This window comes from Camelus ferus, chromosome 12 (genome assembly GCF_009834535.1).
Source record: "Camelus ferus isolate YT-003-E chromosome 12, BCGSAC_Cfer_1.0, whole genome shotgun sequence".
NCBI classification, from domain to species: domain Eukaryota; kingdom Metazoa; phylum Chordata; class Mammalia; order Artiodactyla; family Camelidae; genus Camelus; species Camelus ferus.
In genome coordinates, this window is record NC_045707.1 from 61,551,928 (window position 1) to 61,578,631 (window position 26,704).

The window sequence follows — 26,704 nt, forward strand, 5'->3', positions numbered from 1 at the left end:
GAGTTTCGTGGTTTTATTAACACAAACACAATGTGCACGAGCTGTCTATTCGTTTTCTTCGCTGCGCAGCTGGGCGTTGGGATTGGTGACTCTGATGGCCAGCTGGGCTGCTCTTTCCACAATGGCTTTGCGGTTCTTGGAGGAGACGTTGTGAGCAATCTCAGCACAGTAGGATTTGTTGCACGTCAGCAGTACTTCCAGCTCCTTGACGTTGTGGACCAGGAACTTGTGCAAGCCACTGGGCAGCATGGGCTTTGTTTTCTTGTTGCTCCCATAGCTGATGCTGGGCATCAGGATCTGGCCCTTGAAACTCCTGCGCACCCTGTGGTCAGTGCGCCTGGGTTTCCGCCAGTTCCACTTAATTTTGACGTATCGGTCTGACTGGTGCCGGAAGAACTCCTTGGTCCTCTTTTTGATGATCTCGGGCTTCACGAGGGGTCTGAGGGCGGCCATGATGCCGACTAGGAGATCGCTGCCACCTCCATGGCAGCGCCGAGGAAGAGCTTGTTCTTTTCCCTTGAATAGAAATAATTTTTTAGCTACTTTTCCATACACCTAATAGATTGTGTGGGTAAAGATGTAGAGAGTTAAAGAGAAAACCTTTTTTTTTCCTGATGAAGTATAAAGTAGGAGATTTTGATATCTGAGAATAAAAGAAGCATCTGAGTGAAGATGAGGTGCAAGTTCTGAGTGGGTATTGAGGGGAAGGGTAGAAGGAACTGATCAAGGACAAGTAAGTGTGCAGTGGATGCTGAGGTCCTACCCAAAGCTGAAAACCGTGAATTTATAGTACTGTGAAATCAAAGAATCAGGGGATATTTAAATCCTGCATTCTCAACTATCACACTGTAGAAACAAAGAAGGTTAACTGTCACTGCTCTAGGATTTAGGTTTCGCAGGTGGCTGATGACGCTAAACTTCAGAAGCACAACCCTGAAGACCAAGCTCGGCAAGGAAGGAAGGTAACTTAGGATGGGACTGATTCACCCAAAGGAAAGGGGAAAAGGAAAGGGTTTGCAGATCTGGTGGGAAGGACTGTATGAGGGAGATGAAAAAAACTCAAATTTGTTTACAAAGGATGGAATGTGGAACTTTGAGATTTCTGAATGAACTATTAAAAGGATGTCCTTTGAAGGAGGGCTGTTGTGCAGAGGAGGAAGGGGTACGGTGAAAGAGGTCTAGGGAATTTGAAGTTAGGATGTTATCTTTGTTCACATGCACACTGATACCGCCTAGAATTATGGCAGAAATATGGCAGGTCTGAAAGTCTACATTCACTGACATAAGCTTAACAAGGATGATATAAAATAAATAGCCTTAAATGGACTTATAGGTGGATGGAAGAGTAAAGGTCAGGGGGAAGAATTAGGAAATTGGGGGAATGCCACCTCCACTGTCTCCTAATGTGTACACTTCCCCGTGGATATGGGAAAAAGAATGTCTTTCAGTAGAGAGGCTTATGGGAGTACTAAAAGTCATAATTAATCAAGGTCTGTCTCCCTGTAGCACCAATTTCCATGCTTGGTAAACAATTTCATATGTCTCAGATTAATACCAACTCAGATACATTTTGATGTAGGTTGCGAAATTTAAGTACATGATAATGATAAATCAGCAAATGTCAAAGGAAATTTACACTTATGAAATGCTGCTTTGGGCTAGTCGTCTGGTTCCTTTCAAAGACTCTCTTTCCACTGTCATCTGTGTGGAAAAAAACTTGAAAATTATCTAGGAGGTAAAAGGAGGAAGAGGTTCTGAAAGAAAAGAAGACAGAAGGCAGTTCATTATCCAAAGATAGGAGTCTTGCAGGGCAATAGGTAAAGTGGGGTTTGGAGTCGTTCAACAGAGAAAAAGGTCAGGAAGAGAAATCTGAAAACAATAATATACAGACGCCCAGGAAAAGAAAAGAAGAAAAAGTGTGGGATGTTGCAATCCTTCGGTGATTGAAAAAACAAGAATGGAGATCATTCACAAGTGATGGCCTTCAGATATTTTCCATTCTAACTTTTGCACAAGTCATTTTTGTGTGGGAAGTACTGTACCCTGCTTGTCTTAGGGGTGTGATAAGGACTCTATGTGAGGAGATTTTCAGCCAGTTTCAACAGTGCGGATAAATCCAGGGCTTGTTCATGGTGTCAGAAGCAGTGATGAGTCATTGTTTAGGTCCCTTCATCATAGCCCGTCATGTGTCTTTACAATTAATTGAAATGGTGAAAGACGACTTACTTTAGCTCAGTAACTCTTTTCTGGCAGGTCAGAGACAACAGTGAAGACCCCAAAACATGATTTCCTTTTTTTTTTTTTAAATGGAGGTACCCGGGACTGAACCCAGGACCTTGGGTACATATTAAGCATGTACTCTACCACTGAGCTATATGCTCCCCCACCAATAATTTTACTTTTTAAAGAATTTAGTTTCTCTAACGCCTGTCTCTTCAAACTCTTTATGACATGTAAATATACTCAAACTGCTGAAGAATGATTTTCCCAGCAAATTTAACTTTTAAGTGCCCAAATATCAGATCTTTTGGTCTTCTGCTCACAGTGTCTTAAATCTTGGTTCTTTTGTTGAAACTATTTGCTTTTATCAACAAACACAGCAACACTGGTATTTTTTCCTCCAGAAAGGTTATTTCTTCCTCATGAGAGATCTCTAAACATGTGTCAGGGTAAAGACATGCTTCAGAACCCTTGAAGCCCTTTTTTCCTGCTGTCAAAACGATTGTTATTTTGAAATCATGCAGCATTGTTCAGCTAGAAAGCTTTGTGAAGAAATACTTCCTTCTTCAAATGTTATTGAATTATAGCCCCTGTTTTCCCTATCAGCGAAAGCGATCACGTTACCTTCAGATAAACTAATTTCATAATTTATTAATAATTATATGGCAGTAATTTGACCTGGTATGGCTATGAATGGTGAAATAAAATAAATGTGTTTATGAGAAATTCTGGAATCTAGAGAATTGTATTTCTGAACTAGGCTGAAAGACCTGCAGTCAGTCCCAGAAGGAACTGAAGACAAGGCAGCCGAAAAAGGCTGGGAGTTTGGAGCAATTGACAAAAGGGAATTTTTCCTAAAAAGCAGGCAGTGGCCTTAGGAAAGGAGACTTGCTAGAGGTACTGGGTACAGGCAGGAAATAACAGAATTGCCAAATTCAGTTTTTGAGGATATCCGGATGAGACTTAACCTGGAATTACTGAGTTTAAGTCTAGCAAAAAAGGACAGAGTAACACCTGGGGCGGTTATCAGTGGTTTGCTAGCCTGAAGGGTTAATAGCAGAGTAATGCTAACCTGAGGATGAATTGTTCAATTTTTACTTTGACGGGAATACTTCTCTCAGCTAGGTACTAGAAAGCATCAGCTGACATCTGTTAAACAAAATATGAACTTATTCGATCATTCAAACATCAACTGATTTACTGAATTTTTAAAAAGACTTAAAACTGTCCCAGAAAATTGCACAACTGCTTTGAGAGGAAGTGGGGATTTGTGGTGGATACTTAAAGATGGTGGTACTTAGATAATTTGAAAAAGAAAATTTGTGACATCAGGACTAGGATGAAGAAAGGCAGTAGCTAAAAACAAAACAATGGAAATCATGTTACAAATATTAGGAAGATATTGGAATGATAGATTGTTTGGATTTTTATCTGAACAGTCACAGAAAAACACTGCACATCCTCAAATAGAAAAGTGGCACTGATTTAAAAGTCTTAATCCCTGATGTCACGTTGGGTTGGAGAGGATTATTTGGACAATAAGATGATGGTGGTGGCCACTGCAATTTCTAAATATCAAGAAAACTCCCCTGAGGGGCCAGTTTTGTGATTATGGAAAAGTAAAGGAGTAGGTATGAGAGACTATGGTTGCTGTTGACTGCATTTAAGCCAAGCTGTTTCCATCACTGGATTCACATAGACCCAGTCTGTGTGATGGTGATTAGGTCCACCAGACTCCATCCAGCCTAACTGAAGAGCCTTCTGGCTGAAAACTTAACCGAAGAGAAGAGGGAGTCAGTGACTCAATTTGTAGATATCAGAACCCAAACCAGTCACTTGTCATCCTTGGGGAAGAGTGATGCTGAGTACACATCGTTTTTGCCAGTTCGATTTGTCTCCTCTCTAGATCTACATTTTAAAGAAAAAACTAATTTTTTCAAAAAAGTTTCTAAGATGGGAACAAACAATTCTGCTGTGTAATCCTTTAGCAGAACATAACACAAAAAGTGGAGAGGAGCATTTTCCTTCAAAGAGTTGATGCTTCCAGGATTTGAGTGCCACGCTGCAGTATCAGCAGATGGTGGGCAAGGCTGGGAACAGCGATCCTCTGACAGTATATCACTAACCGGAGGACATGCTTGCATTTAATGAAAAAGGCTAAGGAGGGAAAGAGGGATAATGGTACAGGTGGTATGTTAAAAAAAAAAAAAAAAAAAGAACATGACTTGGTTTAAGTACATGCAAGATACCCGGCAGGGCCCCCAGAACTGCTTGGAGGGAAAAGGATTTTGCATAGGATTGGTCCTAAATTATGAAATAAGGTGGGGGGGGATCAAGAACAGGGGGAGTGATATTTTAATTGGTTTGGATTACATAATGTGATAGATAGAATAATGGCTCCACAAAGATGTCCAAATCCTAATCCCCAGAACCTGTGAATGTTACATGGTGAGGGGGAAATTAAGGTTGAGGTTGGAATTAAGATTGCTAATCAGCTAATCCAGGAAATTATTCTGGATTATTCAGGTGGGCTCAATCACAAGGGTCCTTGAAGGATGGAAGGAAGAAGGAAACAGAAAAAAAGAGAACCGGAGAAATGGCAGCATAAAAAAGACTCAAATAATCATTTGCAGGCTTTGCAGATGGAAGGGAACCATAAGCCAAGGAATGCAGCAGCCTCTGGAGGATGGAAAAGGCAAAAAAATGAATTCTCCCCTGGAATCTTCAGTAAGGAGTGCAGCCCCGCAGACACTGTGATTTTAGCCCAGTGGGACCCATTTCAGACTCTTGTTCTTCAAAACTGTTAAGATAATAAATTGATGTTTTAAACCATTAAGTTTGTAGTAATTTGTTACAACGGCAAAAAGAAATTAATACAGATGTGAATTTATGGGAATTGATGTGATCGATCGGGGAAAGAAAGAGTAAAATGGATATATTAATCTTTATTTTTTTCATTTAAATGGTCAGTTGGGAAAACTGCATCCAGAGAAGCCAATCATTAATTGGCAATGGGAAATGTTCTGGGGTACAAGATAATGAGATTCAGCTGATTTATGTTCAGTTTGAGGTAGTTGAATACTATGAAAGCATAAATATCCAGGTGAAAAAATAGATTTGGATTTGGAAATTGACACCACAGAGAAACAATGAGAAGAGAGGATTAATCTAAAGAGAATTTTAGGCAAAAAAAAAAAAAAAAAAAGGTTGAGTTTTAGAGACTTTCAGATTTAGAGGTAGATTTAAATTGTGACAAATAAAATCATAGAGCAATCAGAGAAGTGGAAGGGGAATCAGTAAAGGCAGGAGTAAGTTCCAAGAGAGTTTGTGGTATGTAATTGGAGTTTGGCAAACACCTGCTGAATGAATAAAAGAGAACTATCTTAGAAACTGGATAAAGGCTGAGACTGAAGTGGTTAAAAACTGGCCGTGCTGGTCAAGTGTGGTGAAACGGCTCCTAGACAACATTAAAGACCTAGAAATGGACTAGTTCATTACATGTTCCCCAAAAACCCACAGATTGGATTTTATGTCCTGAAAAATGTCATCTAACAGTACATGTGAGTGCTTGTTTCACTATGCCCTTGCCCATATGGGATGTTACAATTCAAGGAGGTTCTTAAGTGTATCCAACTAAACTGAGGTATATTCCTTTGTGTGTTATCAGTCAATGTATGACAAACTCTTATTTTATATTTTTATACCCATCCCAGCACGATCCCCTTCCTTTATGCTTCCCTTCCTTGTGCTCAGTGTATGTCCTGCCAATCATACCTCCCATAAATTTCTTTACTTTATCTGTGTCAGTATAAAATATACAGTATTGCTTCATGTGATGCATATATACTTACACATGTACATGTAAATTAAGTCTCACATAAATATCAGATTCATGTATAACTACATGTGTTGTATTGTATTTCTTACTTTTTTTATTCAGCTTATATAAAAATGAATTACAAAATAAATATATTGGAATTATCCTTGTTTAGTACCCACCTAGGTTATCTAGTCTTCTATTGATGGATGTCTAGAGTGCTTCCAATTTTTTACTACTACTGTGGTTCAATGAACATTGGAGGGAAAAAAAACTTCTATTCTTATAGCGTTAGGGTAAGAGTTCTTTACAAGTACATAAAAATCTATCTCATTCATTTAAAAAGCCAGTATTATTAAAAATAATTTGTTGATGGACATTTAGGTTTCCAATTTTTGTTGTCACAACAAAGAAATCATTCAACTATGTACATTTTGGTGCTTGTCTGTGAATATTTCTCTTGAATTGTTTCTTAGAAGTAGAACTGCTGAGTCAATGGAAATGTACAATTTTATTTGGATAAACTGTCAACTTGTTTTCCAGAAATGGTTTTTCCAATTTATATTCCCACTAGAAGTGTGCACAAGTATTATCCGTTGTGAACTTGCCAAGGCTGGATATTATCTCTGTAATTCTTGTCAAACCTATGAGAAACAATTCTTTTTAATTTGCATTTTTCTTATAACTAGTCATGTTGAACATCTTTTTATATATATTTATGTAGACATTTGTGACTATCCTTTGTGACTTGCCTGCTTATATCCTGCCCATTATTTTTATGGTTTTTTAAATTGACTTTAGGAACTCTGTGTGTGTGTGTGTGTGTGTGTGTGTGTATACATATTCTGGATATTAATATATATAATATATACACACTATATATAGATCTATCTATCTATCTATCTATATATCTATATATATATATAGATATATATATATTCTGTATAGTAATCTTTATTAGTAATAATATAGAGCAATAGTTTTCCCAGAACTTTGCTAAAATTTTAACTTTGTTCATGATTTATTATGTTTTAGGGAGGTTTTAGTTTGTATAAAACAAAATCTGTCAGTCTTTTCTTTGGCTTTGTGTTTTACTTAGGAAATATCTCTACCAATATTAACTTGTATTTTCTTCTACAACTTTTGTAATATTGATTAACCTGGAATTTAATAGGCACACAGGTCTCTTCTGTTTTCCTCCAATATGTAAATCCAACAGTTCAAATACTAGTAATTGAATAGTCCACATTTTCATTCTTACTTGAAATGCTGGCTTCACCACAAAATAATTAGAATATATGCATAGATCTGTTCAGGGATGCTCTTTGTAACATAGTTTAGCTTCTTTTATTCATGTCCTTCCTCATTACTTTCACTTTAAAAAAGGTTATGTTGTTCACAGCATCCTTATTCTTTTAATGAACTTTAGAATTTGTTTTTGGTTAATTTCTTTTGTCATTGATGAAGGTGATGAACATAGATTTATTCCTTTGTTTTTCTATTGCTCATAATACATCTCTCCCTTTTCCAGCTCTTTTAGGTCTTTCAGTAAACTTTCATAGTTTATTTTTATTCCCCATTCTTTGGTGTTTTATGGTTTTTCATTATCATCCTTGGTTATTTGTATTTTCAAATTTTCTTATTCTTCTTCAGAAATATTTGACAATTAAGAGAAAATCTTTTAAAACTATGTATTAGGTTAAAATGTGTATAGTGCATTTCTTATCATTTATAATCTCCTCAGTGTATTATTTATTTCTGAAATGTGGGAAAGAATGTGGTTCTTGTTTCAAAGATTTGAGGAGTAAACGGGCTGTAGAAGAGGTGAGAATGTATTGGGAAGCCGTGTCATTCCATAATTCACTGTAGCCTGTCTTAGAAAGAACTGAAGGCTACCTAATTTTGAATGGCAAGAGCCAGATAAAAGTGTGGGTTGCAGAGCAGTTGGTAAGAAGTATGACTTGATCCTAATTAAGCATACCGCCAGAACTTTTCTGGATGCCAGAGTTTATGCAGGGGAGGAAACCTGCTGTACAGATTATTCTCATATTACACTTTTAACTAAATCAGGGAGACAGCTGAGGCTAGTTCCCAGTGAGAGCTGTCAAGCCAGTGAGAATAATTTTATGAAAAGGGTTGGGACTACTCCATAATTACAGAGGAGAAATTCTTCAGTAAAGAGGAGAAAATCCATGCTCTGATTGCATCCAAATATAATGTCCTTGATCACTAATCTTCCAAAGTGAAATTATAATAAACCTTAGTTTTCCTCTTCTTGCTTTTATGATTTGCAGAAGGGACTCATTCAATTTCTCACAGTTCATCTCAACCCCAACATTATTCAAACACAAGCTTCCCTCTCCAAGGTTAAGTAAACCAAAAAGTTGACCAATATATTAAAAACTGCACACTTTAAATTGAGACTAATCTGAAGAAGTAAAACAAATGCCCACTTCTAAAATAAACTTATTTATAAAAAAAAGTAGAGAAACTTAAAAAAAAAACTACATAAATGTATTAAAGTTCAAGAAAACTAGAGTAGGGAGTCTTTAAGATGAAAAAAATATATTTGGAGATTTAAAATATGACTGCTGGATTTTGAAAATGCAATAAAGGAAAAAAAACTGTGCATTGAATCATACAGAATATGGGCAATATATTAGTATTTTTATCCTCCCAAATTAAATAGAAAAGAATGTAATGATAAGCAGAACAGATATTACCCGAAAACACAAATGACCAAATTTACATTGCCAATTCTTTTCCATGTGTATGCTGCAGCCAGGTGTCTTAAGATAATGGATCAGTGTTTCTTTGTGTTAGTGATTATAGGTACAGAGAAACTTCCCAAACTGAAATGCACAGAGAGAAAGAATAGTAATAATTTTAAAAAGACCAGAACATTTAAGACTGTGAGACAACTTCAAAAGATATAACATACATATGTCACTGGAATAGCAGGAGAAAAAGAAAACAGAGCAGAATAAATATTTAAAGTAATCTCTGAGAGCTTTTCAAAATTAATGGCAAACACCACAGATCCAGGAAGTTCATAGAATACAAAGCAGGATAAATATTAAGCATCTGCATTTGGGTATATCTTTATTCAAACTTCAGAAAATCAAGAGAAAGAGAAAATATTGAAAATATCCATGGAGGAGAGGTGGGGGAATGTTACCATAGAGCATAGACATATTTATACACAAAACCCCACAATGATGGAGTAGCTCTTAATGGCCAAAGCCAGAACAATTTGAACAAAAAGAAAAAATAAATATTAGATGACAACCCAAACTATGAAAGAGCCAATACAAATATAAATAAATGAATAAATAAATAAATGGGGAGAAGAGGCAAATTTTCCAAGCAGAAGAATTCCAAGTAACTTATGGAAATACTCTGCCCTCAAGGAGTCAGGACATAATTCCCCACTCAAGTGTGATCTGTCATAGTGACTTCCAAAGAATATGATATGGAAATGGGAAAAAAAAAAAAGTAATTTTACAGTGGAAAAATCTGACAAAGACTACCTCAGCCAAGTAGTCAAGGTTAACATCAAGTGATAAGGATGCTGATCAGTGATACCACTGATATGATGGGATAAGAATCAGACTTTACCTCTGGGGTCTTTTTTTCCCCTAAACCCATAACCTCAACCTAATCACTAGAAAAAAAAAATCATAAAAATTCAGATTGAAGGGCATTTTACAAAATAGCTGACCAGTACTCCTCAAAGCTGGCAAGGTCATCACTAATAAGGGAAGGCTGAGAAAACGTCACAGTCAAGATGAACCTAACTGAGCATGACCACTAAATACTGGTGATATTCTGGATGGGATCCTGCAACAGAAAAACAGACATTAGGCTAATAACTAAGGAAATATGAATAAAGTATAGCCTTTAGTTAATAAGATTAATCAATATTAGTTCATTAATTGTGACCAATGTAGCATAACAATGTACGACGTTATTACTGGTGGAAATGGTGTGTGGGTGCATGAACACTCTTTACTACTGTCTCAATTTTTCTGTATATCTAAAACTATTCTAAACTAAAATGTTTATTTTAAAAAAATCTGTCCTGGGACAGATTTTTCTTTGATTTGTAATTCTATGCTGCACATCATTTATATAGTATAGCCTAAAATAGAAAAGCCACCAAGATGGTCTTTTCCTAATGTAGTTTGTAACTAAATATGCTGGAGAGAAGATCAATGGGAGAAAGAATGTCCTTGTGATATTATTACAGTCAGAGACCCTGCAGGAAACTGCAATATTCCTGGAGAGTTTCCCCAGAGAGCACAGAGAACTTCATGAACCGGGATTGCTGTGCTTGGGGCCCTGAGTTTACCTTTTTTTTGGCAAGTACCAAGGTGATTGTTATTTACACTAAAGATAATGAATCGGTGCTTTATCACGTGATGTGATGTGATACAGACTGCTCCAGAGTCTTTCATCTCTAACCCTCAGATACAGTCATTGAATCCAAGGTTGCTATTCAGTCTAAATGAACCATGACCATCTCATATTTCTCCATCTCTTCTTAGAGGTTTTTATAAAGGACCTTGCTTACATCCACAAACTGCCCTACGAAGAACTTATGATCTGTAAATTTCCCTGACCTGGATGTCTAGAGTATCAAGATAAAAAAGATAGACATGCTCCTCTTCCTGATACAGATTTAGTCTGGTGAGAAAGAGAACTGTTAAACAAATAATTATGCAGACAAGTAATCAATTATATAAGTGATAAACGTTATGAATGAAGAACTAAGGCTATGATGGAGGGATCTGTCCCATGTTTGTGATTCTGTGTTGAGGGAGGTGTCAGTGAAGGATTTCATAACAAAAAATAATGTTGAATCTGAGACATCAAGGATAAATTGAGTTAGCTAGATTAAAGCTGTTGAGTTTAAGGGAGTGTCAATCAAGACACTCCGTGGTTTATAAGCAGAGGGAACAGCACTGCAGAAGTCCTGTGTGGAAAAACCCATTGGAGGATAGCCTTTTAGAGAAATTAAGAATTGAGAAGTGAGTTATCCACTCAACAAAAATTTATTTGGTTTCTATTATGTACCAGGTTTTTGGATGAAAAGTAACTCTATGGTGAGAGCTTAGAAAGAAAGGAAGAAAGGAAAAATATGTTAGTATTAAATCACTTGTCATTAGTAACCTTACTACTATTTCCTAATAATTACAGCTTCATTCCATAAAGCTTATAAATTATACCATTATAACCTGTTCTTGAAATATTCTTCAGGAAAGACAGTCTTCTGGATTTTTTACTTTGTTCTGGGGCATTTTTGATATTAGAGAAACATTAGATTCTCTCCAGGCTTCTAGAAGCTCATGTATCTGCCAGGATTTCTCAAAGATTTAATGCCCATCATACATCCTTCAGCAAATTCCTTTGCAAGTTATTTTATCATCCTCTGGATAATTCATCTGGTCTCAGAGAACTGGCCTCATTTTGAGATGCTGTTATGTCTCTTTAAATATCTTGTGTTCTGGCTTTCAAATTCCTCTTTTTGGTATATTTATTCTATTCTTTAAATATAGTTATTCACCTTGTGGGAGAATACAAATGCAAAAACTTCAGTTTCATTTTTTTTCTCATAATACCTTAACATTTCCCCAAGCTGTTCCTTCTTTGGTTGTCTTTTGCTCCAAAATATGAGCAAAAAGTTGTTTTGGCTGTTTTTAATATTTCTGTAATTTTAAATGAATTGTGACCAAGGCTTCCTGAAAACATTCCTAAGTGACACTATTTTATCAGTGTCATTAATTTGTCTCTTTAACTTGAATGTTTCAGGAAGCTTCCTTTGTGCGAATGTCATCCTTATTGTTTTTGTCCCCATATTCTTTCCCTTCAGTAGCTCTTCCGTAATGATGTAAACAGAATTACATTTTGTGGAACATTTTGAAACCTCTTGAGGTGTTCCCTCTTAGGTTCTGATGGCCTGAATCCATTTTCACTTTGTTCTTAGACTAATAACATTTCCTTCAAAAACTTAAAGAATGTTGTCTGAATGTGCCCAGGATTTTCCTTTTGTTGTTATTTTCAACTCGAAGGTAGCACTGTTTCCTGTCCCCAAGGTTGTTGTCACTTCCACTTTATCAACCAATTTTTCCTTCTTTGTCATTATTAAGTTCAGAGCAGCAATTTCCTGAGTTGCTTCCACTACCCTCTAAGAGGCAAAATTGTCAGTAGAAACAATTTAGCTACTAACTATTTTGTCAGTCCAGGGTACTCCTGACAGTTTAGTGGCCTGAGAGCATTTTTTTTGTAGCCATTTGGGTAGAAACATTATGATACTAACTAAGCTATAATATGGCACCATAACTCACATCGTATTCTACTACAAAAATCTGTAGAACAAAGATAAGCTATTCTTACTATGGCCTACAAGGTTCTAGATAATCCAGACTCGTGTTCCTCTCCAGCTTCAACTCGTTTTCACCTCTGGCTCACACACTTCACTTTAGATGTGATCTGATGACACAGCAAGCTCTTTCCTTCCTGGACGCTGTTTTTCCTACATTCTGCAGAGCGAGTTTCTTCTTAATCTTTACATGTCAGCCTAACATTTACTTTTCTACAATAACCTGCTTTGATTCTCCTCATACCACTTATTATAATCTGAAATTATCCTTATGTATTTGTTTGTTATGTTACGCCAATGAGAAAGTAAATGCTAAGAGGTGGGAAAATCTTGTGTCTTTCTGTCACTGCATACTCATGCACAGTAAATCCTCAATAAACAGTTGTTAAATAGGTAAATAAAAGGGAGGGTAAAAGGAATGCATTTGAAGTACAACAGAGCATTCTCACTGAGAAGAGCAATGCTCTGCCCAGCCTCAGGTGAAACTGCTTAACCAGAGCCTAGCCTGCTGGGATATTATCAGGGTCTAACTGATCTGGAGAAGGGAAATACTCACCCCCAGCCCCATCTGTTCATTCTGTCCCACTTTGGGGGTGGGGTGGGGACTGAGAAACGTGTGAAGTTCACAGTCCAGAGGCATAGGTTCACTAAAAGACGGAGACCTAATCATGGGATTACAGGATGCCTCCCTGAGCACACCTGCCCCTCCCACACGTCAGTGCCACATTACTAAGGGCCTATTTACAGCAGTTCCTTTCACCTGGTACAGCAAGCCTGGTTATCAAGGGAAAAAGTCACCAAGGATAGCAAAAGACAAAAAACACAATTTGAAGAGGCAGAGCAAGCATCAGAACCAGGCATGGCAGAAATGTTGGAATTATTAGACCCAGAATTTAAAATACCTAAGATTAGCCTGAAGACTCTACTGGATAAAGCAGACAGCATGAGAGAACAGATGGGCAATGTAAGCAGAGATGGAAATCCAAGGAAAGAACCCAAAAGAAATGCTAGAAATCAAGAACACTGCAACAGAAATGAAGAATGTGTTTGATGGGATTATTAGCAGACTGGACATGGCTGAAGGAAGAATCTCGGAGCTAGAGAATATACCAGCAGAATCCTCAAAGAGTGAAAAGCAAAGAAAACAAGGACTGACTGAAACAGAAAAGGAGATCCAGCCTGGGCGATGACTACAAAAGGTGTGGCACATGCATGATGGGAATACAAGACACAGAAGGGATAGAGAAAGAAACAGAAGAAATATTTTAAACTACAATGACTGAAAATTTCCCTACATTAATAACAGACACCAAACCACCCATCCAGGAAGCTTGGGTGACACCACGCAGGATAAATGCCAAAAGACCACTACAGCTTAGCATATCATTTTCAAATTTTAAAAAATCAAAGATAAAAAATCCTGAAAGAACGTGGAGGAAAACAACACCTTATCTAGGAGAAACAAATTTGATTACATCCGAATCTTCTCAGAAACCACGCAAGCAGGAAGAAAATAGAGTTAAAATATTTAAAAGGTTGAGTGAAAAAACTTACCAATCTAGAATTCTACACCCTGGGGAATTATCCTTCAAACGTACAGGAGAAATAAAGACTTTCTCAGAAAAACAAAAATTGAAGGAATCTGTTGTCAATATACCATAAGGTTAAAAGAAGTTCTTTAGAGAGAAAGAAAATAATATAGGTCAAAAACGCAGATCTCCATAAAGAAGGAAAGAGAACCAAAGAAGAAAGAAGTTGGATGTAAAATAAGGTAAAATTATTTCTTTAATTGATCTAACAAATAACAGTTCAAAATAGTAATAGCAACAATGTATTCAGTTATGAATGCTTATGTATACATTTTGTGTATATACATATATACACACATAGGTATGCTTATATATAAGTGAAATGAAATGACAGCTACATACCGTATGATTCCAACAATGTGACGTTTTGGAAAGGGCAAAACTATGAGGGCAGTAGAAGGATCAGTGGCTGTCAAGCAAGGTGGTAGGGGAGATGAGCAGGCACAGCACAGAGGATTTTAAGGGCAGTAAAATGCCCTGTATATTATAATAATGGACATATGTCATACTTTTATCCAAATCCATTAAATGTACATCACCAAGAGTGAACCATAAAGTACAGTATGGACTTGGGGTGTTTATGATATGTTGATGTAGGTTTACCCTTGGTAAAAATTCTGGTAGATGATGTTGAATACACAGGGGGCTATGGATGTGTTGGAGCAGGGGTTATATGAGAAATCTCTGTACCTTCTTCTCGATTTTTTTGTAAACCTAAAACTGCTCTAAAAATTAGATCTCTTAAAAAAGCAGCAATGAAAATAAATGACTCAGCAATGTGGGTGAATCTCACAAACATAAAGTCCAAGAAAGAAGCCAGATATGAAAGGATGCATATTGAGTGATTCTCTTTACGTGAAGTTCAAAATAACAAAGATATATTTGGTGCTGGAAGCCAAGGTAGTAGTTGGTAAGGCACTGGAGAAATGTTTTTGATGTGTTAGAAATGTCTCTTCCTTAACTTTACATGGGTGTTACAAACCTAAAAAGTTTTCTTTAAAATGGTCAAAGGTATTCCTAATTCCTAACCATTAAAACAAACAAACAAAAAACAATTAAGATATAAAATTGGTATACATAGTTTTAAATTCATGCATGACTTTGACTCTTCAAAGTAAGATACATTACTGAAAAAGCAAATATGCATAACTAACATTAATTACTTTTTTTAGAGAATGGACTTGCATACAAACTATTTTGTAAATCATCTTGTAGTTCTGATAAAGATGTTTTGTTTCTTGAGGTTTCCCCAGTGATGCCTTGACAAGTATGTGAATTGAGGTTTGGTTATTGAAGGATGGACCAAACAATTTCTACATATGTTGAAGTCACTTTTCAGTTAAATTTATTAATCACAAAGGGCTTTATGTCAGCACATTAAGCTATCTGAAGACTTGAGATTTGTTTCCTTTGAAGAACAAGGACTGTAAAAAAACAAAGTATTTTTTTTTTTCCTATTGGCTTCCTTCTTTTTGAAACCAATAATGACAAGAGATTTCAACACCTATGAGGGATGTTAACAACAATATTTTACATTTGAATATTTACACTTTTCAGTGTTCTTTTATGCTGTTCTTTTATGTATGTGATTTATCTGATTTCTTTTAAAAGAAATCCTGTAAGGTAGACAATACATTTTTTTTTTAAATCACTATTTTAAAAACAGAGGCTACTGAAGACCATCAAAGCTAAATGATATGTCTAATGAATAAAGACATTTCCGCCACGAGTAGGCACTAGAAAGGTCAGGGCTACAAGTCAGTTCTTTAAACTTCTAGTCCAGTATTCCTTCAAGTCAATAAAGTCATTTAATTTTAGGCAATAATGTGTATACTTGAAAAAGCATGGTTACTTGCCCAATTATTTCTCTCTTTTCCTTCAGGGATTTTAACACTCATATTAGACCTTTTATAGTGTTCCATATATCTCCTATATTCTTCATTTTTTATTCCTTTTCCCTGTATGTGTTTCAATCTTGATATTTTGTACTAATTGGCTGAATTTCCACTTCACTAATCATTTCATCAGCTGTGTCTAATGTCCTGTTACACTCATGTAATAATTTCTGAATTTCAGGAATCATACATTTCATTTCTAGAAATTTCTTCTGTTGTAACAACTAATATAATAACAATTAATTCAGACAAAAATAATCCATAAATGCTAAAACAAATAAAATGCTGAGAAAAAGAATTTTCATGTGATCTTAAAGAATCATCCTGCAGATTACTTACTAATTACAATAGTCAAATGTACCTTTACCTGAAGAGACTTGGTGGTCACTTGATTACCAAATGACTAACTTAGAATCACCAATAGTATAATTGGCTATTGATGTATCTTTAGATGTGATGCAATAAAAAAAGTATGCTATATCACCTATGGAGTATTCTTTCCAAAAATGTGTAGTTGAATTTAATAATGAGAAAACAAACAAATTCAGAATGTGAGACATCCTGCAAGACAAATGATCTGGCCTCTTTGAAAATACCATGAGAAACAGACAAAGGGCAGCAGGTTCCAGATGTAAAGAGATTAAAGAGACATAATAAACATATGCAATTGTGTGACCACTGATTAGATCCTGAATGGGAAAAATTCAATATGGAATATTCATTAGACACTATTGAATTATTATTTTATTTCCTTAAGTATTACGGAGATATAGGAGAATGTCCTCATTTATAGGAAATACTGAAATATTCAGAGGTGAAGTGTCAGGTCATCTACAGCTTATTTTCAATTGATTCAGCAAAATACAAACATATACACATGTATGTGTATTTAAAAAAACATATAAATGTAATTAAATGTATGTTTGATGAGTGAGTCGAGTTTGCCAACAGTAAAATAAATATAAGGTAACAAAACAATAACAAAGTTTTTTTCTTCTGTATCAGTAGAGGATAAATTATGCTTCTTCACACAATTTCCTGAAGTAGAAAATGTGAAATATATTGTAGATAGCTTTTCTTAAAACACTGAAAAGTAAATCTGAACTTTAAAGGAATAACTAATTACTAACATAAGTAACTAAAAGTAAATTTGAAATTTAAAGGAGTAACTGCTACACGTCTTGAAGATGTGAAAACTAGAACATTGATCAGCTATCCTAGGTATTAGGAACAAAATCTTAATGTTATTATCTGTTAAGCGAGAGCCTCCACTTTTTTCTGGAAGTAAAATTTCCAGCCCCGTGAAGCCTCCTCTCTTCCAAGGTAGTGTATTTGTAGGAGACAAGTTATAATATCATTTGACAAATAATCTTTCCAGCTGTCCTTGATGACCAGAGTTCCTTCATTCCATTTTCATTGTAAGGGTTTTTTTTGTTCCAATTAAGTAATTTCATCTTCACAGGAAGAGACTCAAGATTTCTATCTTGCTAGCCTGAGAATGGGGCTTCTGGGCACTCTTTCTTAATGGGTTATGTCAAGTTATCACCCTTGTCAAAGCTTCTTTGGTCTAACAATGGCACAAAGATAATTCTGTATTGCTTTTTTTTCACTGTGTAATAGATTCCAGTATGATCCCCATGAGTTAGATTCTGTGGAAACATTTTCCTTACTAAGAAAAAAATGCATGTGAAATGAACTTGCTTCTAAATCCGGGTGGAACTGATGAAACTTGATGTTTAATGATGTTCCCTTACGATTTAAAGTGCACATTTCTAAGACTGGGACAAGACTACAATTAAATTTCTAGTTTTTCCTGTTGCCTGGAGGGAGAATTTATCCAAGCTGATCCAGGTACTGCTTTCTAATAATTTCTTTTGCATCTGCTGTGACAATACAACACGTTGTACTCACAACCACTGAAGTCTAATGTCTAATGTTAATTTCTTATGTCTAATATTAATTTCTAAACTTGTAATTTCATTTGGTGTTCTCTTGTTCAGGTGAGAACTAATGAAAGTTTAAGAAATAGTTTTTGAATGGATAAAAATGCATGAGCATTTGATTTATATTGGAGATTTTCTCTCTTTCATATATTGTTGCTGTTGCTCGGGGCATAGGAGTAAAGCACAACGGGAAGATGGTGATTGACACAGTTGATGGGAGGAAGACTGAGGTGTTTTAGGGCCAAAGATTCTGGTCTATCATCCCCACTTTTTAAAGCCTGCATTCAAACTTATTTCTTCTATTTATAATAACACCTTCCTTAAGACTACAGGAAAAAGGACAAGAAAAAGAAAGAAGTATATTATTACATTTGAGCAACTTTGCTTTTCATAAAACCACAAAGACTGAAGAAGGGAAAACATTTCAGGAAAAAAATTAAGTTATAAGTTACTGTAGTGTCTCATCATCTGCAAAAGGGAGTTCTCTTTTCTTTTGACCTCTCCACTGCACATAAAGTGACATGCCTCCCTGGGTTCTGGGTGACTGAGGCAGGAGGTAACTATGCCAAGACAGTCACTATGCAATGGTGAGCCTGAGCAGAGACTTGAATGATATAAAGGACAATCCAAGAAAAGATCCATGAGGAATTCAGGCAAAGGAAACAGTAAATTAAATGGTCCCAAGGTAGGAACGAGTTTAGTACATTAGGGAATAGAAATAAAATTACAGGGACTGGAGCTTAAGGCTAGATTTGCAACATCTTAGGAATCCTTGTAGTTTCTACCATGATCTGTTAGATCTATTGCTTTTGAAGCCCTGAGCTTCCATGTAAATTGTCTGACTCCCCTGGGCTGCCAAACTGGAAAAATTACAAAGAGACATCCCATAGAAAGATCCTAAGACCATGTAGACAGCATATTCTCAGTCAGCCTCAGCAGATCTAGCCCACAGCCATTGCAATCTTCCAATCTGAGGCAATTGGATTTATCCTAAGTGCAAGAAATAGCCATTGATAGGTACTAAAATGGCAGGGCAATCTTGAGTGTCTTTATTCTCTGAAAGATCATTTTGAGTGATACAGAACAGATTTTTGGGTATCAATATTGAAAGCAGAGAGCTCTGTTAGGGAGCTGTGGATGTTACACAGGTAAGACATGTTGGCTGCCTGGACAGTTAAGAGTGAAAGAAAGTGAGTGAGCACACTTGAAAGCTACTTAGGAGAAAGAATTTTTTTAATTTGGTGACGGAGTTGATCTTGGATATGATAGAAAGCGACTGAGTCACAAATGTTTCCCAAGTTTTTACCTCGAACATATCAATGCCAGGTATAGATTTCAGGAGGAGGTTAGAAAAGCTGAATTGGGGGTTGAAGCTAATGAATGATGACTTTAGTTCTAGGTATTCTGTTTGCAATGCCTTTGGGACAATTTATTTCTTCTTTCTAAGTTGGTTCTACTGCCTAATAATTTTTTTTTTTTTGGTTTTTGCTTAAAAGGGGACAAAATAATTGAACTGACTACCAGTAAAAGCAAAACAGTATTGTATTTAGGATTAGAGAGGAGTGTGTATTGTGAATAGTCTCTTGGTTTATATTTCATTAATCAATTGTGTCACCCATCATGGTAATGAAATGAAAGCAACTAAAGATGCTTTAAATCAGTTTAACTAAATGTCCAAATTTGATTATGGCAATAAAAATATTCAGGACAGTCAGAGAATACTGGACTTGTTAAGATTCTGTATCTTACTAAGGAGTTAAAGCTGATGTTTTTTTTCCCCCCAAAAGAAATTCAAAAAGTATTTATATCTCTTGGAAATAATTAACTGTGTGTTTCAGTGTGTGGCTTAACATTTTCTCTGAGAGGTTGTTTTGTCATGCTAATTCATATTAGAGTTTTAAACAATTTTTCACTTCTGTCCCCAAAATTGCTTGATATTCTCTGCTATCCCACAGTTACATTTCTTGAAAAAATACATAAAAGTAAATTGAAAAGCAGGTTTCCATGGTCTGCATGAAGGAGAAGAATTTCAACAGTGTTTCTCTCTGTCTGGTTCCTCTTTAGAACCGCTCCTGTGCTCTGACGTTATTTTTACTTCCCTCAATTTCGTTTGAAACCTGCATACAGTAGCTTTTCAGAAGCCCGCTTTCCCACCTGTCCAGATGTCTTTCTGAAAAACAAAGCTAAACTGGTGTGCTTGTATCTGCTTTAGTCTTACTGCAGGTCTCTTTCAGCTGTCCTCATTCTTTGAGCTCTCACTTTTATTTCCAGGGGAAACCCACCGGATTATTTCCAGCCTTTTGCAAAACAGTATTTGTGACTTATTGTTTCCATTCTTCTACTCTTGTATTAAATAAATCCAAAGTCCTTTTTAAAAATCTGCTTCACTTACCTATTTTGATTTCTGATGTTTTTCATATGCTGTTTATTAAACAGTAGGAGGAGACAGAGCTCTGAGATCTTGTGGTAACAGGGTTTCAATTCACGGAACAACTGGTATACTTCAAGTTTGCTGTTTATTTTTTTGTTATGTCTATTATCTTCTATTTCCTATTCAAATCAGGGTTCTACATATATTCAACTCATGGCTCTACTATTTGCTCTTTGGGACACAGGCGTTGGAATTATGAAAGCTTGTGGGTTTGACTTAGTACCTGTGTGATACTGGGCAAGTTATTTAAAAAATTTCAGAACCTCAGTCTCCTCATCGGTAAAATGCTGGTCAAAGTATAGGTCAAGGATAAAAGAGTTCATCTAAAGCTCTTAGCATTTTATTTTGTACTTAAGTACTTAAAGTTTTGACTACTGCAGTTATTAATAATTCTTTCTCCTTAATCACTCAGACAATCCCTAGTCTAATATGAAGAAAATAAGTATTTCAACACTTGCTTGTTAGAGTTACTGTAATGGACAATAAAATAATATATTAAAGTATGACGTCTATAGTTTGTCCTTAACAAACATTAGTTCTCTTCCTGCCTCACTCCGCCCTACTGTATTTTGCAGATGTGTGATGTTCAGCTAATTTCCTGTTATGTTTTTATAAACATTCACTTTCATATAGCTTCCTACGGACTTTTCATAAAGTGTAGGATGCTTTTTAAAAACACAGACTTCCATCTGCAGAAACTGGTGCAGACCAAACCGACCGAATCTGAAACTCGGGGCGGAGCCTTTTGCATTTTAAAAAGCCTCTCGGGGGAGTCCGATGCACTTCAAAGCATAAAACTCTCCTGCAGCTGGGCAGTTATTTAGAACATGTAAAGAGAGGGAATCATAAACATATATAATGTAGTAGGGTAAGTTGTATACATCACATACACATAATTAGCAGTAGAAACCAGGAAAGCACTAAAAATACAGATTATACAATTTTAATGAAATGTCTTCTCTAGCATCCATGACCTGTTGAGGAACAATAGGAAGTAAAGTGCACTTTATTGATATCTGCCAATAACTGCAGTCGGTCACCCTAGGAAAAATACTGACCCCTTTGTAAGTTACAATGACATCAAGCACTGTGGTGTGAATAATGGGCTGCTCCATTTACTAAAGTTACCTACCTGTCTATCTAGCTAGCTGGCTATCTTCATCATCATCATCTATTTAAATAAATGGCTGGTGCAGGAGATCATGACTCCAAATCTTTCATAACGAGAAGGCTATTTTCAACTCTTGCTTTTAACGCTCATCAGTCAACATCATCCTATATTCATGGAAAATTTTTCTCATCCTTCAGTCTAAAAATACCTTTTCTCGTGCTCTCGTACATTAATTTTCTAAGCATACAGTAAGCTCCAATTGGCTAAATGCCTGTGTTGTTAGCTGGGTGTTTATGTAGAGCCTCTGGCTCTTGACAACCAATGCAAATATGTATTTCTTACACATCAAATGACTGAGTTGGAAAGCTAGTAACCCATGAACTCTTTATATGCAGGCCTATCTTATCATAATTGTCAGGAGTAAGTCGATTGGATAGTAAAAAGGCATATGGCATAAAATAGGTCATTAAAAGATTGTTAATACATATATTTTTAAATTAAAATAATTTGAGAAGAATGCAGACTTAGTACAAGGATTCTAGAGTTTTGGTTTCATGACATCCTCATGGACTATTCAGTTTTTGAGCTAGTTGGGACCTCTCTAAAAGGCAGTATGCAAATACAGACAGGAGTTAGGACTGCAATCAGAAAACAGGTTGTGGTCCTGTTTCTGCCAATTATTAACTGTGTGATTTTTGGGGTGAGACTTTTTCCTCATTTGACAATGAAAGTTACTATTCATAGATGCCTAAAATGTGCCAGAAACTTTAAATGCTTTATCGGCCTTATGTCATTTAATCCTTGTAGTAAATCATGTCCTCATTCCCATTCTATAGAAGAGGAAACTGAGGCTCAAGGAGCTGGTCACACATCTGGGGAGCAACACTCGGAAGATGAGCTCTATTTCACCTGCCCCCCCAAGGCCTGTGAATTTAACCACTGTAAAATACTGCCTCTTAAAATGTATAACTCGAGGAAAATATATATCATATATTGTTGTTTTTTTAGAATTCACAATACACGATACTCATGTTACTTATTGTTAAAAGGACAAGTAAGCAGGCTCACATTTCTTACTTTTCAGATGAGGGGAAGATGAATCAGCTTGTTTAACAAACCATTCCAAACTTAATAGCCTATATATTGTCTTTTATTCAGCTTGTGGTTCTGTGGGTCAGTGCCTTTGGGCTAGGTTTGGCTGCACAGCTCTTCCGGGCACATGCATAAGAGCAATGCAGTTCTGCTGCTGGGGATCAGCTGGCTGTCACCCAGGGGCAGAGGTAGGGCTTTTAGCTGTAGGGGAGGGGGGCGGGGGTACTTTATTTCTTTCAGGTATTTAAAAAAATATTTTTATTTGAAATCATTTTTCTATTATGTCCTCTGACTTGTTTCCCTAATACTATTTTTCTTTGTACCAAAGAAGTGTGTGTGTGTGTGTGTGTTTGTGTGTGTGTGTGTGTGTGTGTGTGTGTGTGTGTGTGTGTGTGTGTTGTGTGTGTGGCGTATGAGAAAGAGGGGGAGGGAGAGAAAGGTTGGTTTGCATGTTTCTTATCTTTAAGCAGCTAGGGTTTGTTCTCATAGCATTAGGGTGGGGTTCCAAGAAAGAAAGAACAGAAGCATACAAGACATTTGAAGCCAAGGCTTTGAACTGGTACAAAATCCCGTGTACTTTTTCTATCGGACAAAGCAAGTTACAAAGCCAGTGAATAATATTTAAATAACCCTTATACTGGATTTTAAAAGAGCTAATTTGTTTGAATGTAAAACTTTGACAAGGATGTCATTCTGACAGTCACAATGTGGCTTCATGAGATCAATCCACATTTCTGGTGGTGATGCCGTGCTCAGTCTCTGTGGCCTTCTGTGTTGCTGACTCAAGGATATAAAGGAAGCAGCATTTCAATTGCTTCTCTGCAAGAGGTAATGTCCATATAGTCTTTTAAATCCTTGCTCCACACAGACCAACAAAGGAAACCACAACTGTTTTTTCCTCCTCAGTTTTCCATTGCCATCTTTCAAAGACTTGCTTCCCCCCTTTGCCAACTTTTATCTGTCTTTCACCACAGGATCAGTGGAATTAGTGAGCTGGAAGGGCTTTCTGTTCTCTCCTGTCTTACATAATGAAGCCCAGATATTTGTCTTAGGATCTTTTCCTCTTATATTGACCAGAAAAAAAATGAAAGGGACTGTATTTTATTCATTGCTTTGCTTATCAATTCCCCATTGGTAGTTTCATTTTTTATCTTTCCACATTCTTATTTTCATATTTATCTGAAATGCTCTCTAATTTCACATCTAATCCTTTATAAATTACAAGAAAAATCTGGATTCTTCTAAAAGATGATCCTTTTGCCTGTGTGATTATTTCTAGAGAGCTCATATAACCTTTGACTCAAATGGATTCATTAGAGCTTTGTTTTCTCTCCCCTTCACCAAGAGTCCTTGGCATCTTTTTTCCTCCTTTCTTTTGGATTTCTATATAGATCCTTTATAATATGAATTTTTTTTTAATTGAAGTATAGTCAGTTTACAATGTTGTGTCAATTTCTGGTGTACAGCATAATGTTTCAGTCATACATATATATACATATATTCCTTTTCATATTCTTTTTCATTATAGGTTAGTACAAGATATTGAATACAGTTCCCTGGGCTATACAGAAGAAACTTGCTATCTATTTTATGTATAATAGTTTGTATCTGCAAATCTTGAACTTCTAGTTTATCCTTTCCCACCCCTTTTCTCCTGCTGGTAACCAGAAGTTTGTTTTCTATGTCTGTGAGTGTTTCTGTTTTGTACATAAGTTCATTTGTGTCTTTTTTTTTTTTTTAGATTCCACATGTGAGTGATATCATATAGTATTTTTCTTTCTCTTTCTGGCTTACTTCACTTAAAATGATGATCTCCAGTTCCATCCATGTTGCTGCAAATGGCAAAATTTTCTTCTTTTTATGGCAGAGTAGTATCATATAATACAAATTTAATATTATCAAGCTAAAGGCTTTCATTATTGATTCCTGCCATCTGTATGAATTATCTTTCTGGAAGTCTTATAATTTAGTGTAAATATTTCCTCTATTTAAATCAAAAGTAGTAATTTATGCAAAGTGTTTTGTACATAGTAAGATCTCAGTAAATGTCATCTATTATTATAAACGCTGTTGCTTCTACACTTACTATTGCTAATTTATTTTAAAGCAATCCATATGCCTTTTTCTCCATATTGAATTTACTTTAAGGTAAACGAGGAGCTGTCTGGACAGTATGAGAATGCATGTTAGAATTTGAATATAATTTTTCTCTGTAAATTTTCTGGTGATTGAGTTTGCTATCACTGTTATTTTTAGAAGTGCCTCAGTGACTGTGCAAAAGTAGAATCATTCCCTCATTATTTAAGCTTTACACTTTTTTGCATGTACTAGTAAAGCAAATTCATATTTTCACAAAGCTGGACCCATATATCTTTCCTTAGGCTATTATTATACAATTATTGTCATATTGTTAGTAAATTTCTTATAAATGTATACATACCATATTTTCTTGCATTAGTTTCCTAGACATAAGAGTCTTTCCAAAGATCTTTTAATTCCTCATTTTGTTTATTTACTGTCATAATGGGTAGGTGTTTTCTTTAGTGAACTGTTTATATTTAATTTCCTACCTTGCAGTCCTCTGTATTGCTAAAATTTTCTTATTAGTAACTCATAACTCTTGCTCTTTCCAAATCATAGTGTTAATTATCAAACTGTTTTCCAGAGACATCCTCCTACATACAACCTGATGTTTCACCAATTCGGTGGACTTCAACTTCAGTTCAAGCAAACTGTACCCATGGGCTAGGGTCTCCCTCCTTTCCCACTTTCCTCCCTCTCCCTTTCTATCCTTCTGATTTCCTTCCTTCCTTCCATCCTTCCTTCCTTCCTTTCTCTCCTTCTTTCTGGAAATATACACACAGACACAGAAACACACTCTATTTGGTGGTAAGGTCTGATATGGGTTGAACTGGGTCCTAGTCTTCCCCTCAAACCACCCTCCCCCACGAAAAAAAAGAGATGTGGGGGTCTTAACTTCCAGTACCTCAGAATGTCATCTTATTTGGAATAGGGCCTTTACAGAGGTGATCGAGTTAAAATGAAATCGTTAAAGTGGGTCCTAATATGACGAGTATTCTTATCTAAAGGAGAAATCTGACACAGAGACAGGCATGCATGAAGGGAAAATGATGTCAAGAGACACAGGGAGAAAACCGCCGTCTATAAGCCAAGGAGAAAGGCCTGGAATAGGTCCATTCCTCGCAGCCCTCAGAAGGAACCAATCCTGGTGACACCTTAATTTGGAACTTCTAGCCTTCAGAACTCTGAGATAATAAATTTCTGCTGTTTAAACAATCCAGCTTGTGGTACTCTGTTAGGACAGCCCTAGCAAACGAATACAAGGTCCAATAAAATTTTGAGAAAGGGAGAAATTGGTTAATGGAATAATCATTGCTTTAGTGCTTGGATATCTGTACCTTTTCTTTTTGGCTTCTGGTAAACCTGAATTTTTACTTGCTACAGCACTCTGTTCCTGGAATAAACTTTTAAAACTTGTTTTGTTTTATATAACCATGATGTGGTGACTGGAGACCTACATTTGCCTGAAAAGAGCAAGCCAGAGCCATGGATAAGAGGCGAGAAACCAGACTCACTTGTCACCTGTAAGTAGCGCTCTCTTACCCATCAGCTGTCATTAAGGGAAAAAAAATGCAATTGGTCTTAGATTTTTCTCTCACTTGTTGGGAGGGGTAGGGCAGCGGGAAGAGAAAGGGTGCGGAGAGTGGGGTGTAAATAAGGCAAGCAGACGCTCCAGAGAGGGTGGGGATAGGGCTTGGCGGAAGAAAAATAGATGAACCTGGTTGGTACAACATAGCTTCCCCAGACCCACCCACCCACCGCCCACCGTTCTCGAGCTCTGCGCTCCGGCGGCTGTGGTTGACGCCGAGCGGCGCGGAAGGGACGGCTCCGGCGGCGGCTGCTTAGGGGGGAGACACAAAGCCTGGAGGTCCAAGTCGGAGCCGGGTGATGGTCTTACCTTCGGGTGGGTGAGCTCTCCCGACCTCGGGTCAGCTCCGCTCCAGCCGCGGCCGGCCGCTCTCCCCGCCCCCGGCCGGGTCGCCGAGCGCCGGCTGGACCCGCCCCGAGCTCCATGGTCCGCCCAGCCCCGCGCGATGGTGACTCTGGGCGCCGAGGTCGGCACGGGCCGAGCCCACCGAGCGCAGCATGAAGGCGGCCGGCGCGGCCGGCGGCCGGCGGGGGCGGTCTCCGCGAGCCCGGCGC

General features: G+C 36.8%; 1 protein-coding gene across 1 annotated transcript; it reads right to left on the minus strand.

The window, feature by feature from the left end:
- On the minus strand, positions 1 to 26,517 carry LOC102511915 (60S ribosomal protein L32-like). Its single transcript, XM_032493753.1, has 2 exons — positions 26,460 to 26,517; positions 1 to 516 (listed from the first exon to the last, which is right to left on the minus strand). Exon 2 carries the CDS (start codon positions 451 to 453, stop codon positions 46 to 48), a length of 408 nt encoding a protein of 135 aa, XP_032349644.1. The 5' UTR covers positions 454 to 516; positions 26,460 to 26,517; the 3' UTR covers positions 1 to 45.
- Between the last annotated feature and the right edge of the window lie 187 nt (positions 26,518 to 26,704).

Excerpts from the sequence above, each read along its gene's own strand:
- LOC102511915 (XM_032493753.1), bottom strand. The coding sequence starts at position 453 with ATGGCCGCCCTCAGACCCCTCGTGAAGCCCGAGATCATCAAAAAGAGG.